The sequence below is a fragment of the Sarcophilus harrisii genome, chromosome 1 (genome assembly GCF_902635505.1).
Source record: "Sarcophilus harrisii chromosome 1, mSarHar1.11, whole genome shotgun sequence".
Taxonomy (NCBI): domain Eukaryota; kingdom Metazoa; phylum Chordata; class Mammalia; order Dasyuromorphia; family Dasyuridae; genus Sarcophilus; species Sarcophilus harrisii.
This window is the reverse complement of record NC_045426.1, coordinates 171297372-171317597: the sequence shown is the minus strand read 5'-3', so window position 1 is coordinate 171317597 and position 20226 is coordinate 171297372. Positions and strand designations below refer to the sequence as shown.

At 34.2% G+C, this 20226-nt stretch overlaps 1 protein-coding gene across 1 annotated transcript in view; it reads left to right on the top strand.

The window, feature by feature from the left end:
- Window positions 1–20226, top strand: part of DHFR (dihydrofolate reductase) — a 31959-nt gene that overhangs the window by 6949 nt on the left and 4784 nt on the right. The window contains exon 4 of the mRNA XM_031966994.1: window positions 13101–13227. Within this exon, the coding sequence (XP_031822854.1) occupies window positions 13101–13227 (127 nt within the window). The remainder of the gene's footprint in view (window positions 1–13100; window positions 13228–20226) is intronic.

Here is a 20226-nt window from a genome sequence, read left to right as displayed (position 1 = left end):
TTTGGCCCTATACTTTAGGAATTTCATTTGGTCAGTGGTATGAAGGTTAGAGAGAAAAAGACTGGAATCAGGGAAATCAATGAGAGGCCATTGCAAAATGCCAGAAAAAAGGTCGTGTGGGCCAAAATCTGAGGCGATGATTGATTATTGAAAGGGGGATGGATAGTAGACATCTCACAGCAGTAGAAAAGGTCAGACTGGCAACTGATTCAATGTGAGGTAAATATGAGTCAGTAGTTAAAGGTGACTCTGAGGTCATGATTCTGAGTGATTGGAAAGATAGTGGGGCCCTAAATATAAATGAGGAAGTTTGGAAGAGAGATGGATTGGGAGGAAAATAATGCATTCTATTATTGGCAAGTTGCAGTTGAGGTCCCACTGGGAAAACTCATTGTAGATGTCCAATGGGTAAGCAGAGATGGCCTGTATCTCAGGAAAGAGATAAAGAGAGCCGGTGATACAGAGAGGGAGTCATCTTTATAGAAATGATACCATTATCATTATTCATGACCAGGTGGTAATGTCACCAAGAAGACTGAATGAATGGATGGAAAGAAGCATTTATTAAGCTCTTAGCACTGCTTTCCAGGTGATTACTGAGCATTGTTACCAGTCCTTTTAATCATATCTGAGTCTTCTTGAACCCATTTGGGGTTTTCTTGGCAAAGATACTGGAATAGTTTGCCATTTCCTTCTCCAGCTCATTTGACAGATGAGGAAACTGAGGCAAACGAAATTAAATGATAGACTTGCTCTTAGAATCACAAAGATAGTAAGGGCCTGACTTGGAGTCTTCCTGACTCCAAGTCTGGGATTCTATCCATTGAACAACCCAGTTGCTCCACTGTGCTAAGTACTATAGATAGAGTAAAAAAGTACTTATTCTTCAGGAGCTTATATTCTAATAGGTAAAGATTACAAATATGGAAGAGGTAACCAAAGAAGACTTGCACAGTGGTAGAAACAGTTAAGCAGCATTATCATTACACATCCAATGATTCAGTGGCTAGAATGGATAGAATATAAAACAGTCTTGTGCCCAAGGCCAAGCAGTAGATTAAGTGAATTAATTTGTACACAGTCTCCTTGCCTGACCCATCACCTGACCTCCAGTACATTGCCCTGACTATGCTCTCCTCTCACTGTAAATTTTAATATCTCTGTTTCTTTTGGCATCTTCTTTGCTGACTACAAATTCCCACCATCCTTTTAAAAAAATCCTTTATTCAGCCATTCTCACTAACTGTCATCCTATATCTCCTCCCCTTGAGAAAGCTCTCTACATTGTCCCTTCCCTCCTCTCTCTCACTCTTCTCCACTATGTGGTATCCCTCCTTATTCAACTGAATCAGCTTTTTCCAGAGTTATCAATGATCTTTTGATTTATTAAATGTAATAATAGCTAGCATTTACATTACATTGTAAATTTTGCAAAATTTTACATATGTTAACTCATTTGGTCCTCACAACAATTCTGTGAGATTACTGTCATTATTGTTTTTATTTTACAGATAGGAAAACTCAGCCACATAGATTTTAAGCAATTTATCCACTCCATAACTATTAAAATATTTCAAGCAAAATTAATATAAGGTTTCCTGACTCCAAGCCCTGGGCTGCCTTCATAGTGCCACCTTGTACCATCTTGACTTTTTTCTGATCTTTAACACTGTCTGAAAAAGTACATAAGATGCCCAGATGATACAGTGCATAAAGTCTTGGATCTGGAGTAAGGAAGATACATTTTTCTGAGTTCAAGTGCAGTTCAGACATTTACTAGCTGTGTGATCCTGAGCAAGTCACTTAAATCTATTTACCTCATTTTCCTCATACATGAAAGGAATTAGAGAAGAAAATAGCAAACTACTTCAGTGTCTTTGCCAAGAAAACCCTAAATGCAATTACAAAGAATGAGACACAACTGAAAAACCAAAAAAATATATTAATATTTATAAGATGTTTGAAGCATAAGTCTACCAGCAATAATTTTTTCCCATTTAATATTACTCCATATGCAGGTCATTCCTAGCTTGGGGAGTAGATATCCAAAGTGACATATTTCCTCCATGCTCTCTGATATATTTCCTTATCCCAAGATAATTTGAGGTATTTAAGCATTTATAGAAATCTTCAACAAAGAAAAGATCATAATGGGTTAAACTATAATTGAGGGCTGACATTCCAACAAGTCACTATTTAGTTATCTTAAGTACTTTCCTGAAGTTAAAACAAGAGATCTCAATGTGTGGATAATTCTTCAACATTAGTCCTTGCAAAACCCTATGTTCCAATTTTCCCTCCCTTCCCCCACACCCTCCCCTAAACAGCAAGTAGTCCAATATATGTTAAACATAGTAGAAATATATGTTAAATCCAATATATGCATACATGTTTATCCAGTTATCATGTTCTGGCTATATTCTTAACAGGATTAAAAATCTTCTTTATATTAAGTTTTGGTTACCAGCCTTGATGTATTTCCTTCCTTAATAAAGTCCTTGATCTAACTCAAGGTCCAGTTAGGAAGTCTGGAAAAGGATTTTTAAAATAGAAAAACATTATTCTTAATATTATCATTTTTACTATAAAGGTTGTTAATAATGTTTTCAAAATACTGTCAACCACTCTCTCCTCCTAGATAATCTCTCTTCTCTAGGTTTTCATGACATTGCTCTCTTCCTGGATTTTTGTACCACACTTCCCAAGTCTCCTTTGCTGGATCACTGATCATACTCATTGACCTTGGGTTTCCACCAAGATCTTTGTCTTGGATCTAATTTTCTCCTTCTCTATTATGTTGTTGTTCAGTCATTTTTCAATTCGTGTCTGACTCTGTCACCCCATTTGGGTTTTCCTTGGCAGAGACACTAGAATGGTTTGCCATTTCTTTCTCTAGATCATTTTACATATGAAGAACTGAAGCAAATGGGGTTAAGTGAATTGCCTAAAGTCACACAACTAGTTAAGTATCTGAGACTGGATTTGAACTTAGGTCTTCCTGTCTCTATCCACTGAGCCACTTAGATGCCTGTAGATACAGTAGGCTAGTTTTGTTGTTGTGCCAAGTCCCTCCTCTAATTTATTTCTCACTACTACCTTCCTAACCATCACCCCTACTAAGAATCCCTTCCTTACCCTTTTAAAACTTCATCTGTCCATCCTTGTAAAAGTCCCTCCTTTATCAACTTACTCTCCCTCTCTCCTCCTATTTATAAATTAAGGAGACTTTTATAACCTTCTAGATTTTTAGGTTATTCCCTCTTTAACTTAGTTCTAATGAAAATAAGTTTCTAGTACTTCCTGCCCTCCACTACAACACTTCCTTTATTTATGCCTCCTTTGTATGGGATAATTGTGCCATTTTACTCTTCTTACCCAGTTTTATTTTTTAGGATCATCCCATTATATTCAGCTTAACTCCAAGCCTTTTATCTATGTATGCTCTTTCAAAATACCCAAGTACCCAAGTAATGATAACATTTTTAAAAGTTATAAGTAATATTTTCCTTATGTAAGAAGTAAACAGTTTGACCTTATTTAATCCCTTTTAATTAGTCTTTAATGCTTACCTTCTTATGTTCCAGCCAATTCTTATAGTTCAGATTTCTTATAGTTCCAGTTCTGTTTCTCACAGTTCAGTTCTCAAAGAATTGAATGTCCTTTAATTCATTAAATATCCTTTTTTTTTCCATGCAGGATTATACTCTGCTGAGTAAATTATTTTTTGTTGCACATCCAGTTCCATTGCTCTTCAGAATACAATGTTCCATGTCCTTTAGTCTGCTAAATCTTGTATTATCCTAACTGTAACTCTACATTATTTAAATTGTTTCTTTCTATTTGCTTGTAGTATATTCTTCTTGATATGAGAGCTTCATTAACTATAACATTTCTGTGACTTTCAGGTCACAGGTGATAATTGGTGGATTTTTTCAATTTGTATTTTACCCTCTATTTCTAAAACTTCAGGGCAATTTTCCTTAAAAGATTGCTTTAAGTATAGTAGCGAGGGTACTTTTTTTTTGATCATTTCAGGTAGTCCAACAATTCTTTTTTTTTTTCCCCTGAAGCATTTGGGATTAAGTGATTTGCCCAGGGTCACACAGCTCGGAAGTATTAAGTGTTTGAGGCCAGATTTGAACTCAGGTCCTCCTGACTTCAGGGCTTGTGCTCTGTCCACTGCACCACCTAGCTGCCCCTAGTCTAACTATTCTTATGCTGCATCTCCTCTGTCTTTTCTCAAGGTCAGTTATTTTTCAAATAAGATGTTTCACATTTTCTTCTGGTTTTTTTCATTCTTTTGATTTTATTGTATTACTTCTTAATATCTTATAAAGTCATTAGCTTCCCCTTGCCCGTTTCTAATTTTTCAGGAGTAAGTTTTTGGATCTATTTTTCTAATTGGCTGACTCTCTTTTCATAATTTTCTTGATTTCACCCCTATTTTCCCTCAATTTCTCTTATTTGATTTTTAAAATCCTTTTTAATTTAAGCTCTTCTAAGAACCCTGTTTTTCTCTGAAGCAGAACTAGATATTTTAACTTCAGATCTTCTCTATCACCATAGTAGTTATCTATGGTTCAGATCTTTCTCTTTTGCTTACTCATATTTTTTTCTTAGCAGCTTATTTCTAGGTATTTATTTTGTGTTAGTTGGGTGCTAGTCCTGAGGTGTGGGGAATAATGTTTCAAGTTTCAAGTTTTTTGAGATGTTGTTTTTGAGCTGTATGTAGGGGCCTGACCTCAAGTACTCCTCTCTGTCCCAAAGCCATACCAGGGCCCCCAGCAACACTGTCTTCGCAAACATTCTTAGTCCTTTCCTGGGCTTCAAGCTTCAGCTCGCCTCCCTGCCCTGGAACTAAAACCAAAGAGTCTGCTTTCCAGTGACTGGTCACTTTTTGAATTAAAAAAAATTTAAGCAAAACTGCTCATTATATCCAAAAAAAAAAAAAATGTGACATTATTTGTAATGTTCCACAGATGTGGACCCCCCCTCATCACATCTTTGGGACCAAGCTTGTTCTTCATCACTTCTCAATATTCATCCTTAATTATTTTGTAGTTGTTCTTTCTATTTGCATTGATATAGGCATAAGTGTATAGATATGTAGGTATTTTCCTGAATCTGCTTACTTCTCTTTGCATCAATTCGTATATGTTTCTCTGTATTCATGATGTCCATGGCTTTTGACAACACAATCAACAACACAATACATTCATGTACCACAGTTTGGCCATTTCTTAATCAAGATCATCTGTTTTATCACTATTTTGGGGGTACTACAAAAAGTACTGATACATATATTTTGATGGTTATGGAGTCTTTCTAAAATAAAAGAAAGTATTAAGGTGCTGAATTCAGTATGCCAACAGATTTGTAAATATTACCATTGGCCACTGGATTGGAAAAGATCAGTTTGCATATGCTGGGGGGGATGAAGTGGGGGTAGCTGAGTAGCTCAGTGGATAGAGCACCAGCCCTGGAGTCAATAGGAGCTTAGTTCAAATCCAGTCTCAAACACTTAAACACTTAGAAGCTATGTGACCCACAGCAAGTCATTTAATCTCTATTGCCAACAAAGGTCTGAATAGTCAAAGCTATAGTTTGCCTAATAGCGGTATATGTCTATTACAGGCTATTTGGAAAGCTGAGCAAAACAGAATTGCTTTTTTAAAATTGGGGCACTGGAGAAAATTTTTAAGAGTCCCTTGGAAGACAAGGAAATCAAATCAATCAATACTTAAAAGAAATTAATTCAGGCTATTCATTATAAGGTTAGAATACTAAAGCTGAAGTTTAAATAATGAGCCACATATTCAGAAGATGGATCTCATTGAAAAAAGACCCTGTTACTGGAAAAGATTGAAGGTGAAAGGAAAAAAATCAGGATGGTAGAGGATGGGAAAGATGTTGTCTTGAACTTGGACAGACTTTGAGAGATAGTGAAAGATAGAGGGACTTGGAATGCTATGGTCCATAGGGGTCACAAAGAGTTGGATACAGCGGAATAACTGAACTACAGAAATGGAGCCGTTTTTAAAATCCATGAATTCCATGAAGTATGTGCCTTGTAGTAGAATCTCATTTTATTTGTATATTTCCAAATTACTTTCCAGAATAATTGTACCAATTCCCAGGCCCAATAAGATATCAGTAAGTCTTTCTACCCACAACCCCTTCAACTTGTGCCATTCCCTCCTTTTGTCACCTTTGCCAATTTACTGGATGTGAGGCAAATTCTCAGAGTTGTTTTGATTTACATTTCACTTATTATTAGTGGTTTGGATACTCTATCCCCATTCCTGAGCCCTTTTCTGAAGCCAACTGACTCTCAGGGAGATGACCATCTTCCAGGTGAAGGATCAGCCTATTCAGGAGAACTCTGGCAAGAATTTTGCCAACAATAACTAAGACACACACACACATTCCTGGGGATAACTTCCTCTTGCCACAAAACCCAGAAAATTTTAGTCAGCTTTTGTATAAGCATTAAAACACACACACACACACACACACACACACACACACACACACACCCTTGTAAATCTCAGCTGGAATAGAATCAGCACCAGGTACTTTGCTGCATGAAAGGAACCAAATGGCATTCAAAACCTCTTCTGTTGGAACTTCAGTTAGGAAGGGATTGACTTCAACCTGAGATAAATGGGCAATGGCTTCAACATTGATTGATGACAGTCTGTTGAGAACAACTCTGTTGGATTAGCAACATTGCTCAAATGCCAACATATACTTCCCCAAAAGACTATTTTATGGAGAACACACAAGTGCTACATGGTGGTCAAAAAAAAAGCAGTACAAGGACACTCTCAAAGTCACTGTTAAGAACCTTGGAACTGATTCTGTGACATGGAAGATGCTGGCACAGGACCACTCAGTATGATGTGCCTTCATCAGAGAAGATGCTGTGCTCTATAAGCAAAGCAAAATTTAAGTAGCTCAAAAGAAAGTGCAGATTTAGCAAATGCACCCCAAATGTTCACATGGACTATTTGTGTCCAACTTGTGGTAGAGAATTATGAGCTTGTTTTAGTCTGATCAGCTATAATAGAATTCACTGTGTCCTATTGGGACTTCACAAATTTTGCATAGAGTTGACTGCTGAATGCAGTGACCTGAAATCATTCCTTTAGCAGGGATAGGATATGTTAGTTACTGCCAGTGATATCTTTCCCATTACTTAGTCTTATATACAATAAGTGGCTCATAAATATTTGTAGAATTGAAAAAAAAGTTCACCAACTTGTTCAAGGTTATGAATGTCAGCTCGAAACCCAGTTCTTTCCCCTTGATACATTGCAGTGGAAAGACCTACCATGTCAATATGTAGTTAACATTTATATAGCAAGTCCAAGTCTTACTGAAATATTTTCCCAGGGCAAGCAAAAAGAGTATTATTTTTTAAATATATACCCTAAATTTTCTCCTTTTTTTTTTTCAGACTAAATAACAGGCAGAGACAATATTAAGAAATCTTTATTTTCCCTTTTATTACTTATAGTGCTTAGTGAATTGAATAATAATTCAACAAATCCAATCAATCAGCAAGCATTTATTAAGTATGTACAGTGTGCTAGTCACTGTGCTAGGCAATAGGATACAAATACAAACAAACAAAATTCATGACAGAAATAATTAATGGCCCTCACCTTTTATTTCTTGATGTTTTGTGATAAGTCTTACTTTCAAAATTTTTAAATTTCTTTAAAGTCATAGATTACATATATATAATGAAATAGACTTGGAGTTTTTCAGAAAATTGAGAATGAAATGTTAATTCTTCTTAAATACCCAAGTAAGAGTGGGGACAGTATGTGTTATTTAAACTATCTTATTAATTCCAGCTTAATAATGCAGGTATATCTTGTAGTTTTCTAAACTTTTTTCCTGTCCTTCCCCCTCCCCCATGTTGCCAGAATATTTATCTAATTTATTCTTTAATGTTGGTAAATCCCAAATCAGTAAGCAATATCAGCTTTCCTGAGAACTCTTTAATAATACATTCCCAAATACTAGAGGTTACTTATAGTTAACAAGACCCAAAACAAATCATAAAGATATTTTGCTAGGGAATGTGCAATTTCAGGTCAGCAATTCTAAAGTAATAAGCACAATTTATTCTTTATGTGCCTCCAATGGTGCAGATAATTGGTTTGGGATGCTTTTTATTTATTTATATTTAATAGTTTTTATTTGCCTCTTTATTAAAAATTTATAAGGCATGTAGATACTTTTATTTTATTTTACAGCTTTGTTATCAAGTACTGTAGGGAGTTGGGTTGGTGCCAAATAATTAAAATAAATATTAACTAAGCTACTTCATATTGTCCCAAGTGGTCCCTTACTCACTCTTGAAATACATAGGGGGAAAACCATTCTTGAAATGGATTGAAAAGGTAGAGATTTGCATATGTAAATTATTACTTTTTTTGTAAAAGCCCTATGCACTGCAGACATCTAACTTCTTACTTACTTTCTTCCTATCACCTTCCCCTTCCCTATTCACTAGAAAAAATAACAAGCTAGGGTTAAAATAAAATAATAATATAGCAAATCCTAAATTAAAAGATTTTAATTAATCTGGGCAGCTACATTTTAGAAAGATTTATTTGGAACCATACCAGAAGCAGATTTCAAGAGTTTTCTGGGTTTTGTTGTTATTCAGTAGTGTTCAACTCTGCATGACCCCATTTGGGGTTTATTTGGCAGACACTGGAGTGGTTTACCATTTCCTTCTCTAGCTTGTTTTTCAGATGAGGAAATTAAGGTAAACAGTATGAATTGACTTCCCAGGATCACACAGCTAGTAAATATCTGAGATCACATTTAAACTCAGGTCTTCCTGATTCCAAGCCTGGTGCTCTGTCTGTCCATTGTATCACCTAACTACCTCCTTTCTGTATCAGACTGGTAGAATGAAAAAACAGAACTGGATTTGGAATCAGAGTTTAAATCCAGACTTGATATACATACAGGTGGAGACCTGTACGATTTTTAAAAAGACATTTAATTCCTGGTTTCAATTTTTTCATTCAGGGGATGAGTGACAGCTTAACACCTCTGATCCTTTTTAGCTCTAAATCAATCACTTTTTAGTACCTTCATAAGCACTTCTCTTCAATAAGTCTAAAAAACTCTCCAGCGAAAAGATAAAACTACTATCGTACATGGCACTTTTATATGATACTGTAACTTTTTTTTAAAAAAGAGTTTGATGACATATGGAAATATGTTTAAAAGTAAATTGTACATATGTAACCTATATCAGATTGCTGTCTGGGGAGGTAAGGGAGAGAGGAAGAAAAAATTTGGAACAAAAAATATTACAAAAATGAATGTTGAAAACTACATTTATATGTATTTGGAAAAATTAAATACTATTGAGAAAAAAAAACTATAGTATAAATAGACAAAAGGAAGATTTTTCTTTTTTATTCGTTTACTCATTGTCTACATAATATGGCCAAGAATTATTCCAGGCTTTATCTTTTCTACCTAAACCATTAATTCTCCTCATTCTCAGCCAGACCCCACTTTATCTGATGTGCTTTTTTTTACTGTATGGAGAAAAGTGAGAATATGCCTGTAATCCTGAACTCAGTATATCCCTGTTCACACAATTGACAACTTAATCTTCCTTCCAAACTCAGTGAGATTTTTCAAATCAAAAATCAATCCTTCCACTTGAACACTGGACCCTGTCTTTTCCTACCTCTAGGGATTCAAATCTATGATTATCCATTTATTTGGTATATTTATTGAGTCCCTACACCAAAGCATTTGGAGACTCTTGAAGCAGTACAAAGAAGAATAAGGCATTATCTCCATCCTTAGGGAGCTGTCTAATAACCTTCTCTCTGGGCTCTTTCTTTTCTACCTTCAGATATATTCAGGTCTCCCTATCTTAAAATGAAAAAGCTTTTGTTTGACCATGCCAACCTTTCCAGCTACTGTCCTTCCACTATCTGACCTCTAAGTTACTTCTTTTTCTAAATCTGTGCTCTCTCAGTTACCTGATAATTTTTTTTATTTTTCAAAACATATGCATAAATAATTCTGCAACATTAGCCCTTGCAAAACCTTGTGTTCCAGTTTACCCTCCCTTCTCCCACCTCCCTCCCATAAATGTCAAGTAGTCTAATACATATTAAACATGGTAAAAAATATATGTTAAATCCAATATATGCATACATATTTATACAATTATCTTGGTATACAAGAAAAATCACATCAAACCAGAAAATAAAATGATGAAAAAAAGAGTGAGAATTCTATGTTGTAAACCACACTTGGTTCCCAGTCTCTCTCTGGGTATAGATGGCTCTTTTGATCACAAGACCATTGGAACTGGTTATCTGATAATTTCTATTCTGTATAAGTATTTTGCCTCTTCCTATCAGTCTATTCTCTTATCCTTCTGGACTCTGGCTTCCACCATAATCTGCTTCAGTGAAATTTCCTAATAGTAATTAAATGCAATGGTCATTTCTCTGTTCTATTCTTAGTTAGTTCTTTGGAGGTTGCAGAAAAACAATTCTTTATTGACTCTGTCTTGTCCTACAGTTCCATGAAACTACAGTTTCGTCTTTCTTCCACTACTAACCATATTTCTGACTCCTTGACTGTAACTTCCTTTCTTAATGGGTGAATTTAAAGGCAGTATTCATTATCCTAGATGTTCTCTACATGTTTTTAATGAGTCTTTAATTCCCATTGTTTCATCTATCACTTTATTAGGGGGTGATTCCTCAATCTCTAAGTCACATTTCTTACTGCTATTAAAATGTCTTATGTGTAAATAGTGGCAAGACATCTCCAGGTGAATATTCCTCCATCATCTTAAAGTCAGTGTATACAAAATGAAGCCAATTATTTTGAAATACCATTTTCTGAATTTTAAAAAAAAATTCACAAACTGTACATTAAGAGCCCCTGTCATCAATGAACATCACTAAGCCAAGCTATCTCTTCCAAATTTCCACTTCCTGCCTCTCTTGCCTATTGCCTTGCATTGATCTTTATCTAATTCCCCCACTGGTAATTGTTTCCAAAGAATTTAGCAACATGTTTGTTGAAAGAATGAATTTACCTGAGTACATGCAGTAACTGTTAAAATTGGAGCCTAGATCTGATTCTTAGACAAGTCTTTAAAATAGAAAGAAATTATGGACACCTATTTGCAAATGTCACCTACTTTTGGAATCCTCGATGTATTCTGTTTTCCCCACCTATCAGAATTGCTCTTTTCCCATTCATTCCCCAAAAAACTCATCTGAGTAGGCATTTGAGAATTTTTAAATGGATCATTTAATCCTTTGAATAATGACACAAGCAGCTCACATGCTTGCTTGCTATCCTCTTGATGTCTAGAGAAGCCAAAGAGGAAAAAATTTGATGGATTCCCTAGAATGAGCTTATAGATGGAACACTGGTTCAGCATTCAGGAATTCAAATTTGGCCTTAGACACTTAACTAGCCATGTGACCCTGGACAAATGACTTCACCTCTGTCTGCCTCAGTTTCCTCAATTGCAAAATGGGGGGGGGGGGGAGAACAGGGTAATAATAGCACATGTATGCCAGGGTTATTATGAGTTTGAAATGAAATAATATTTATTTACTTATAAAGTGTTTGGGACTGTGCCTGACACATATTAAGCATTTAACAAATGCTTATTTCCTTTTTTCTTCCTTCTTCAGAAAACATAAACAAGAGTTAGTCAGGATGGGCAGGCATGGATGGGTTGAGATCTATATCACTGAAGGGAAATCAATGAGATTATATATAAACTGAAGTGTTAGAAAAGATTATTAGAAAACCATAGCTACTTCTGTCAACCTTTTATCATCAAACTTTGCTATTGGCAAGTAGCATTAACAGGTTTGAGTTTCTCTTTTTATATTTCACTGTAAATACACCAGTGGTAACCACAACCAATGAAATAAGCAAAAAGCAACAGGAAGCACAAAGAAGAAATCAGAGCACATATGTAAACAAACTGTTCTTAAACAGAGAAAGAGAGATTGGATATACAAATACAAGGCTAAGAAGTTAACGTTTTAAGTTATACTTACTGGTTTTTCTAATAACCATATGAATGAAGATCAATAATTTACCCCTAATGATTTGAGTTCTTTAATTTATAAAAAGGAATTTTTGTGAAAATCAGAAACTAATTTTTTCTGAGAAAGTTCGGATGAAGTGATTTGCCCAGTCACACAGCTGAGACCAGATTTGAATTCAGGTTCTCCTGACCCCAAGGATGGTGCTGTGTCTACTTTGCCACCTTGCTGCCTCTCAGAAACCAGTTTTAAAGATCAATTGGTTATTCACTTGTTTAATTAAATTGTATTTCTTTAGCTAAAGGGGAAGAGGAGGACCAAGCAGGTCCTAAATAACCAAGAGTTATTTCAGGAATTTGTACTTTAAAATTGTCTTCCATTTTTTTTACTAACAATCATGTTGACTTAATTTGTATTATAATTTTTGTTTATAAAGATGAAGGTTTTGCCATATTGCAATAAAATCCTGTGATTCTCTGTCACCTCTAGATTCAAATATAAAAATCCTCTTTTTGGTTTTTAAAACTCTTCATAACCCACCATCTTCTTACTTTTCCAGTCTTGTTACATCTAATTTCCTCCACATATACTAAGATCCAGTCACATTTGACTTCTTGCTTTTCTGCAAACACAATCCTCCATCTCCCAGTTCTGAGTGGTTCTCTGGCTGTTTCCCATTCCTGGGATTCTCCTTCTTCATCTCTTATCTCCTGACTTCCTTCAGGATTCAGTAAGGTCTCGCCTTCTGCAAGAAATCTTTCCCAGTTCTTAATCTTAGTACTTTCTCACTGAGACTATTGCATATTAATCCAGTATATAATTTGTTTATATATATAATTGTTTGTTGCCTCCACTCTTAGACCATGAACTCTTTGAGAGCAGGAACTGTTTTTTGCCTTTATTGACATCCTCAATGCCTGGCACATAGTAGACACCTGATAAATACTAGTTGACAAATTGATTTTTACAATTATTTGACTAGTAAATATAGTCACTTGTTATTGTTTTTCTCCAACTTAGAGAACCTCCTCCTGGAGCTCATTATCTTGCCAAAAGTCTGGATGATGCATTAGACCTTCTTGAACTTCCAGAACTAGCAGATAAAGTGGACATGATTTGGGTAATTGGAGGCAGCTCTGTTTATAAGGTATAGTTACAATTTCATAGTATATCTAAACAAGGATGTTTCATTACATTTTGTGTATGCTTGAAATAATCTTATCCTGAACATTTTGAAGTACTACCCACTATCCATCCTCGCTATAATATTATATAGCTTTTTTAAATTAAAAAATAATTAAGACAATTTAGGAAAAAACTTCTATCTCTAAGCATTTTAATCAATAAAAGGAAAAAAAATCAATAAATTTGTCTTGATAGCTTAAAAAAAACTCTAGAAGACTAAAATATTTTAAAACTTCACCTAAATGCCAAAATAGAAATCCTGGAAATCAAAGAAATTAATGAAATTTAATAAAATAACCTTTGAATTAATAAAACTAAAAGATGGTTTTGGGAAGAAAAAACAAAATAGATAAAATATTTACTAATTTGATTAAAAGAGAAGAAAACCAAGTTATCAGTATCAAAAATGAAGAAAGAGAATTCAAAACAAATGGAGAAGAAATAAAGGAAGTTATTAGAAACTATTTTGTGCAACTGCCAGCAAATCTAATAGAACCACCCAGATTCCAAGAAATAAAGAAATTTCAGAAAAAAGAATTGAAGAAGTTATAAATGAGCTTCCAGAGGAAAAAATCTACCAGCAGTAGATGGATTCACAAGTGAATTTTATCAAAGGTTCAAAAAACAATTCCAGTATTACATAAGGATTTGCAAAAATAGCAAAAGATGGGACTTTATAAAATTTCTTCTGTCTATCAAATATATTTTTGCTAACTAAACTAAAGGGAGTCAAAACAGAAAAAGAAAGCCCCAGATCAATATTACTAATGAACATTGATGCAAAAAATTTTAAATAAAATATCAGTAAAGGGATTACAGCAATACATCACAAAAATTTTATGTTCTGATCAGGTTGTATTTATACCAGGAATACAAGAGCTGGTTCAGTATTGGGAAAACTACAAATGATTGACCACATTAATAACAGAATAACAAAAATCACATGATTACGTCAAGAGATAGACAGAAAAGGCTTTTAACAAAACTTATGTTTTGTTAGAACTATTTTCTGGGGGTTTTTTAATATAAAAAAGAATGAGGAACAAGAGCTTTTTAAACATTTTTATCTTCTTTAAGAACAAAATGCTGATAATTTGCATTTTTAAATTTTCCCTTTGCATGTGTGAATGAAATGTGAGTATAATGAAAACTAAAGCCCCATTTCTAAATCAGAAATTCCTCCTCCACTGTCCTTAATCGCAACCATTGTGATTTGAAAGCTTTCTTTTGAAAAGTTACCACTTTTTCTTAGTTAGCTTGATTTAAAATGATTTGCTTCAAATAAATCATTCTTCATATCAGACTATGTTTATTTGAGCCATTTACATTTTAAAGAGTAGAATTTTAAATAGTGTTGTGTGATTTTATGGAACCATCTTTTTCCTCATATTTTTAACATTTCAAATTTAAAAGCCATTCTAGATTTTTCCCTGAGAAATAAAACTTGCCTTCACTGCTATCCTGCATTCCCTGTGATCCAACCCTAGTGGTCTGATTAAGATATGATTCTTCTAATTTGGTCAACATGTGTCATTGATAACAAATACGTTAGTTTTTCTAGAAGTAGCTTGACCCAGACTGATAATGTTATTATATAATTTTAATATAATTATATAATATTATGTAATAATATTGGGAAAAGATTTACCAAGTGGTCAGTAGTCATAATCACAGAATGGATACTCTTAATTCCTTTTTTTTAATAACATTTTTAGGGGAAATTTTCTGATTAATCCAGATCCATTTATTTTTCTTCGTGCCAAGCTAAAAGTAGATGATTCTAATCTTTCAAATAGGGTGCTACTCATTTTTCTCCCATACTTTCTTAAATCTAGATGATCAACAAAATAGTAAATCAAGCCCTCATTTACAGCATTTCCAAATTGTAGTGTGCACAATGAAAATGTAACCAGGGGTCTATTTAAACTGTCTTCAGCACACCTCTGAAAATAAGCCTCATTTTCTTTCACTAAAGTCTTTTCCACCTTTAACATTAAAGAGGACTTTCACTATGTTCTTTAAAATTAGTTAAAGAGGTAAAAGTATAATCTGTTATTTGATGGAGAGGCAGTGTAGAAAGCAAATCTCAGGAGTCAGGAAAATAGGTTCAAATGTTTTCCTCATATATACTACCAGTGGGACCGAATATGGGTCATTTAACCTCTCTAAATGCCCCAGGCAATGTTCTTAGGGTAAAAATTACATATAATTTTCCACAACAGGAATTCTCTATGCCAGTTCTCTACATAAGCCAAAATCTCCCACTATTTCCATTTCCCCCTTAAAAAAAAAAAAAAAAATTATCTGAGCAGCTGTTTAACAGCTGAAAAAGAATAGAGAAAAGCAGTTATCCTCATTTCCCCCCCTTTTTCAAAGATCATTTTTACCCGAGTTCAAGGACCACCTTTCTTATAGCCATTATCTCATTTGATCCTCTTGACAATCCTATGATATTGTCATGAGTGAAGAACTCTGAAAGACAGAGTTTCTGAGTAACTTAAAGTCATTTATCAATTAGGCTAGTCACAATCAATAAAATGATGATTGGTGCTTTCTCTCTCAGTAATCAGAGATGACCCTTGAAGAGCCTCAAAGCCTCAAATAATTTTTGAAAGAGAATTCCTCTAACAAAGGAAAGTCAGTCTTGATTGTGGACATTTAATGAGGAGGTGGACAAGAAATCTTTAGTTCCTCCTGCTAAAATCTTGATCACGAAATTCAGCACCTTCCAGCAACCTGGCTAGGAGAATCCATCTCCATCCAGATCGCTCTGGTTGATTTTCTCCTTTATGAGCCAAATGACCCTAAACTCAAATGGAGGGATTTAAGGAATTTCTTTATTTCTTGTAATCTGGGTGTTCTGTTAGGTTTACTGGCATATAATTGTACAAAATAGTGTCTTTTCTCCTGGGTAAGAAGTCATCCTGACTAGATTGTTTTATAATGTCTCCTAGTCAGGTGGGCTTCCACCCATGATTTAAAAAGCTTGTTCCTTGTGGGTAAGTGTAATCTTCCTCAATCATTCATGTATTTCAAGAGACTGACCTTTTATAGGGGTTGGCCTTAATGAAAAAAATCAAAGAGAAAAGCCTGGATCCCAATTTAATAACTTATTAATATAATAATAAATAATAACCATTGTATATCCATGTTTTATTTTTCCCTAATTTACAGATAAGAATGCTGATACTCAGAGTATCAGTAGCAGGATTTAGAATGCAAATTTCCCCTACTATATCATTCTGAATTTTAAATATTTCTACTTGGATAGCCCATGGATTCCTTGACTTTGCCTAATTGATGCTCCCAAAACTGATATAACCATGTCACCATCTGTACTCAAAAATCTTCAACAGATCCCAATCATCCATAAGATCTAATAAAATGTTATATTCAGACTCCCAACTTAGTGTTTTTCCATATTTATTTTATTTTATCCTCCCCCAATCAAACTTGCCCACTTACTAGTCATGTACATGATGTCCTACATCCTAGCTCCATATTTTTGTATAAAGATTCCTCTATTTCTGAAATGCCCTCTTTTGTTATCATCTCTGCTTAATGGACATCCTGACTTCCTAAAAAAAAAACAGTTCAGGTGTTGCATCTACTCAGTGCCCATCCTGGGACTTCTTCCCCCTTCCCTCTCCCATTATTGGAACTGTAGCCATGTTTGTTGTGTTGAATACTGAATTCATCTTGAGAAAAGGTTTCTTTGAAATTTTTAAATACTTATAGTATTTATTAAAATTTTATTTTAGCTATGTGACATAATAGAGAGCTCTGGATGGAATCAGGAAAACTTGAGTTCAAATATGACCTCAGACACAACTAGCAGTGGGACCCTGGGCAAATCACTTAATCCTGTATGTCTCAGTTTCTTCAACTGCAGTTTCTTGCTTCAGTTTCCTAAATTTAATATTATACTATCACTTACTTCCCAGAGTTGCTTTAAGGTTAAATGAAATAATATTTATAAAGTGCTCAGTATAGTATCTGGCACATAGTAGCATTCTAAAATGCTAGGATAAAATGTTATCATTATTAAGCCCAACATATATCCAGATTGGTATATTTGGGAGTATATTGGAGCCAGCTCATAGGAACCATGTTAAATTTTCTATGTAACTATTTACACCTTAGAAATTGGCAAACATTACAAACAAAGTCTTATTTTATTGATTGCCTGGACTTCAGAAAAGGATGGAAATAATGTTAATACAGAGTAAACATAAATATTTGTTGTGCATAAAAATTTTTTTCTCCTGAGAATTTGTTAAACATCTACCAGCATCTGTCTGATTGTCCTGCCCCTAGGTTGTATACCTGCAAGTCATCTTAGGTGTTAATGTGATATCTTGTGACCATCAATTAATATGTTGTTTAAAAATTAAGCTAGGAAAAATATGCTAATCCACCAAAAGATTTAAGTCCTTTGTAGTACTGTGTTATATAACATTAGATTTCCCTACTAAATAACAAGAAATAACTAAATTTTTCCATGGTCCTGTCAAAATTCCTCATTTTCTTCTTCCACCATAATAGACAGTCTGTTGAAATGCAGGGTACAAGGCCTCAGAAATAGAAAAATAAAAAATTTGCACGACTTTAAATTTGGCCTTATGACCAGGCCTTAACACAGGTTCAGAAGGACATCAATGATGTTCATATCCTAGTTGCTTTAAGATCCATCCTCTCCAAAACAATCATGGAATTATTTTTAGGAAATATTATTTCTTTCCTTTTTAGCATTTTCAGAAACCCATCATTCGCGAAGTTGTTTCTCTGAAAACTCTCATTTTCTTAGCAGTGCTGCTTTTAGGATCATTGGATTAATGTTCCATGAATAAGTTTTGTAGTCTTTGGCATAGTCATTAACAACATGGCAAAGTCTAGTTATAAGGAGTATGAGGCAGGTGAGCGGCTTTCAGAAACACTCATTGTTGAAAGAGATAACTGAAATACAAAAGCACCAGTCAGATTTGAGTAAAGGTACCAATCGACTTTTTTAACTAATTTAAAAAAAAAAAAAAAACCCTTTCTCCATATGTACATGTGGTATATTCAGTCTTTAGACTAAACTCCTGGTTGTAAATAAAAAAGAGACCTTCTAAACTGGCTTTTTAAAAAAAAAAAAACTTGGCAAGAGAATGTTTCCTTATGTTCAATTAACAATCATTACCCAGAGGTGAAAAGAATAACCTCTTTAAAAAAAAAAAAAAGTCAACCTACTCTCCTTTGATGGCTCATTCACTTTTATAGCTTTTTAATTATTATCTCAAAATATCGTCTAATTCTCCCTCATCCAAATTCCCATAATTCTTTTTGTATGCCTCTCTTATCCTCTATGTGTTTTGGGTCCCTCATCTATGAAATGGGAATAATAATCTCTCTCTCTCCCAGGATAGTTATGAGGAGCAAATGAAATAATATGAGTTCCTCAAAAACCTTAAAACCTTATGTAAATGTGAACTGTTATGATATATTACAATATTATACTGAAATCTTATGGGATAATATATAATAGTTTAGACTGTTACAATATACTAGCTCACATTTACATTAAGATTTGCAAAGAATTTTCCATATATTATTTAGATTCATATAGAGGGGAGAATTAAAGCCATGAAAGTGCTATGCAAACATGAAAATACAGTATAAATGCTAGCTATTATTATCATCTTAAACTATTATAGAAGATAGAATGGGTTCTCTCTCTTATTAAATCAGAAACTCCTTTAGGGTGGAAGATTCTGTTTTATGAATCTTTGTATCTCTAGCAGGACCTACCATGGTACCTTATGGAATAGAATAATCCCTTGGCTAAATAAATAAATGAATCCCTTTGCTTGGCTGAATCTCACTTGGAAATAGCCTATACTGTGAGTAGCTGGTTGCCCAAAGTCTTTCCTCACAAGCCTTAGGCCATAACATACTGAACCCATTCCCCTCCTTACCTTCCTATCACTAAGAATAACCAATAATGCCCATCCTACAAATCCTCAGATATTTTTTGAAACAATAAATCAAGCTATAGGAGGCCAACAGATTCACCTAGTGATTAACATGGGAAAATATCTCTGTCCACTGTTTCTTCCTACAACTTTCTTCCTCCTTTGGAATGTTACCAGACCATCGACTCTTCATTTTTCTTCACATGTCGATACTTCAGCTAGTCTTTTTACCATATACATACAATTACATCCTCTTTACCCTCCCTCTGGAACATAGGAAAAGAGTGTTGAATTTACAGTCAGGATTTGGATTCAAATGTCACTCTTGCTGGTATGATTATAAAAAAATCTTTATGATTTTCTCACTTTTCTTATCTTTAAAATGGAGGATTACACCGAGTTCTGAGGTCCTTTTTAGCTATTATGTGGTCCTATAATAATCTAATACTTGGCCCGCTTAGCTTAGAAAAAAATTTATCTTTCTGATATTCTTATCTTCTTTGTTCATCTCCATTTTAATTGTGAGTTAGAAAATTAATCTGTTGTGACTAATAAGCATAAGTATAGTGCTGTCAAGGAAAAGGAAAGCTATAAGTGTGGAGAAGAAATTTAAGCATAATAAAGAAACAATGCCATTAACATTTTAAACCCCTGAAAGTACCCACAAGCACCATTCAGAATCTCTACAAAGGTGATATCCACATCCTCATTTTCTTCTAACTCACCTTTATGCTGTTTTCTCTTGAGAAAAATGTTCAAAGTTTCAGCCAATTAACTCTTAGAATGTTACCTAAAGGCAGACTATCTTCAATTCAATATTTATTAACCTGCTAACATTGTGTCACAGACTAGAAACATTAAGCTAAAAAAATTTTTTTAATCATTAGCATTATCATGGTATCTTCATTGTAATAAGTACTCAGTAAATATTTGTGAAATGAATTGAAATTTCTGCAAAAATGGTACTGGTATCACATTACTACTCAACAAGCCACATTTAGACACAT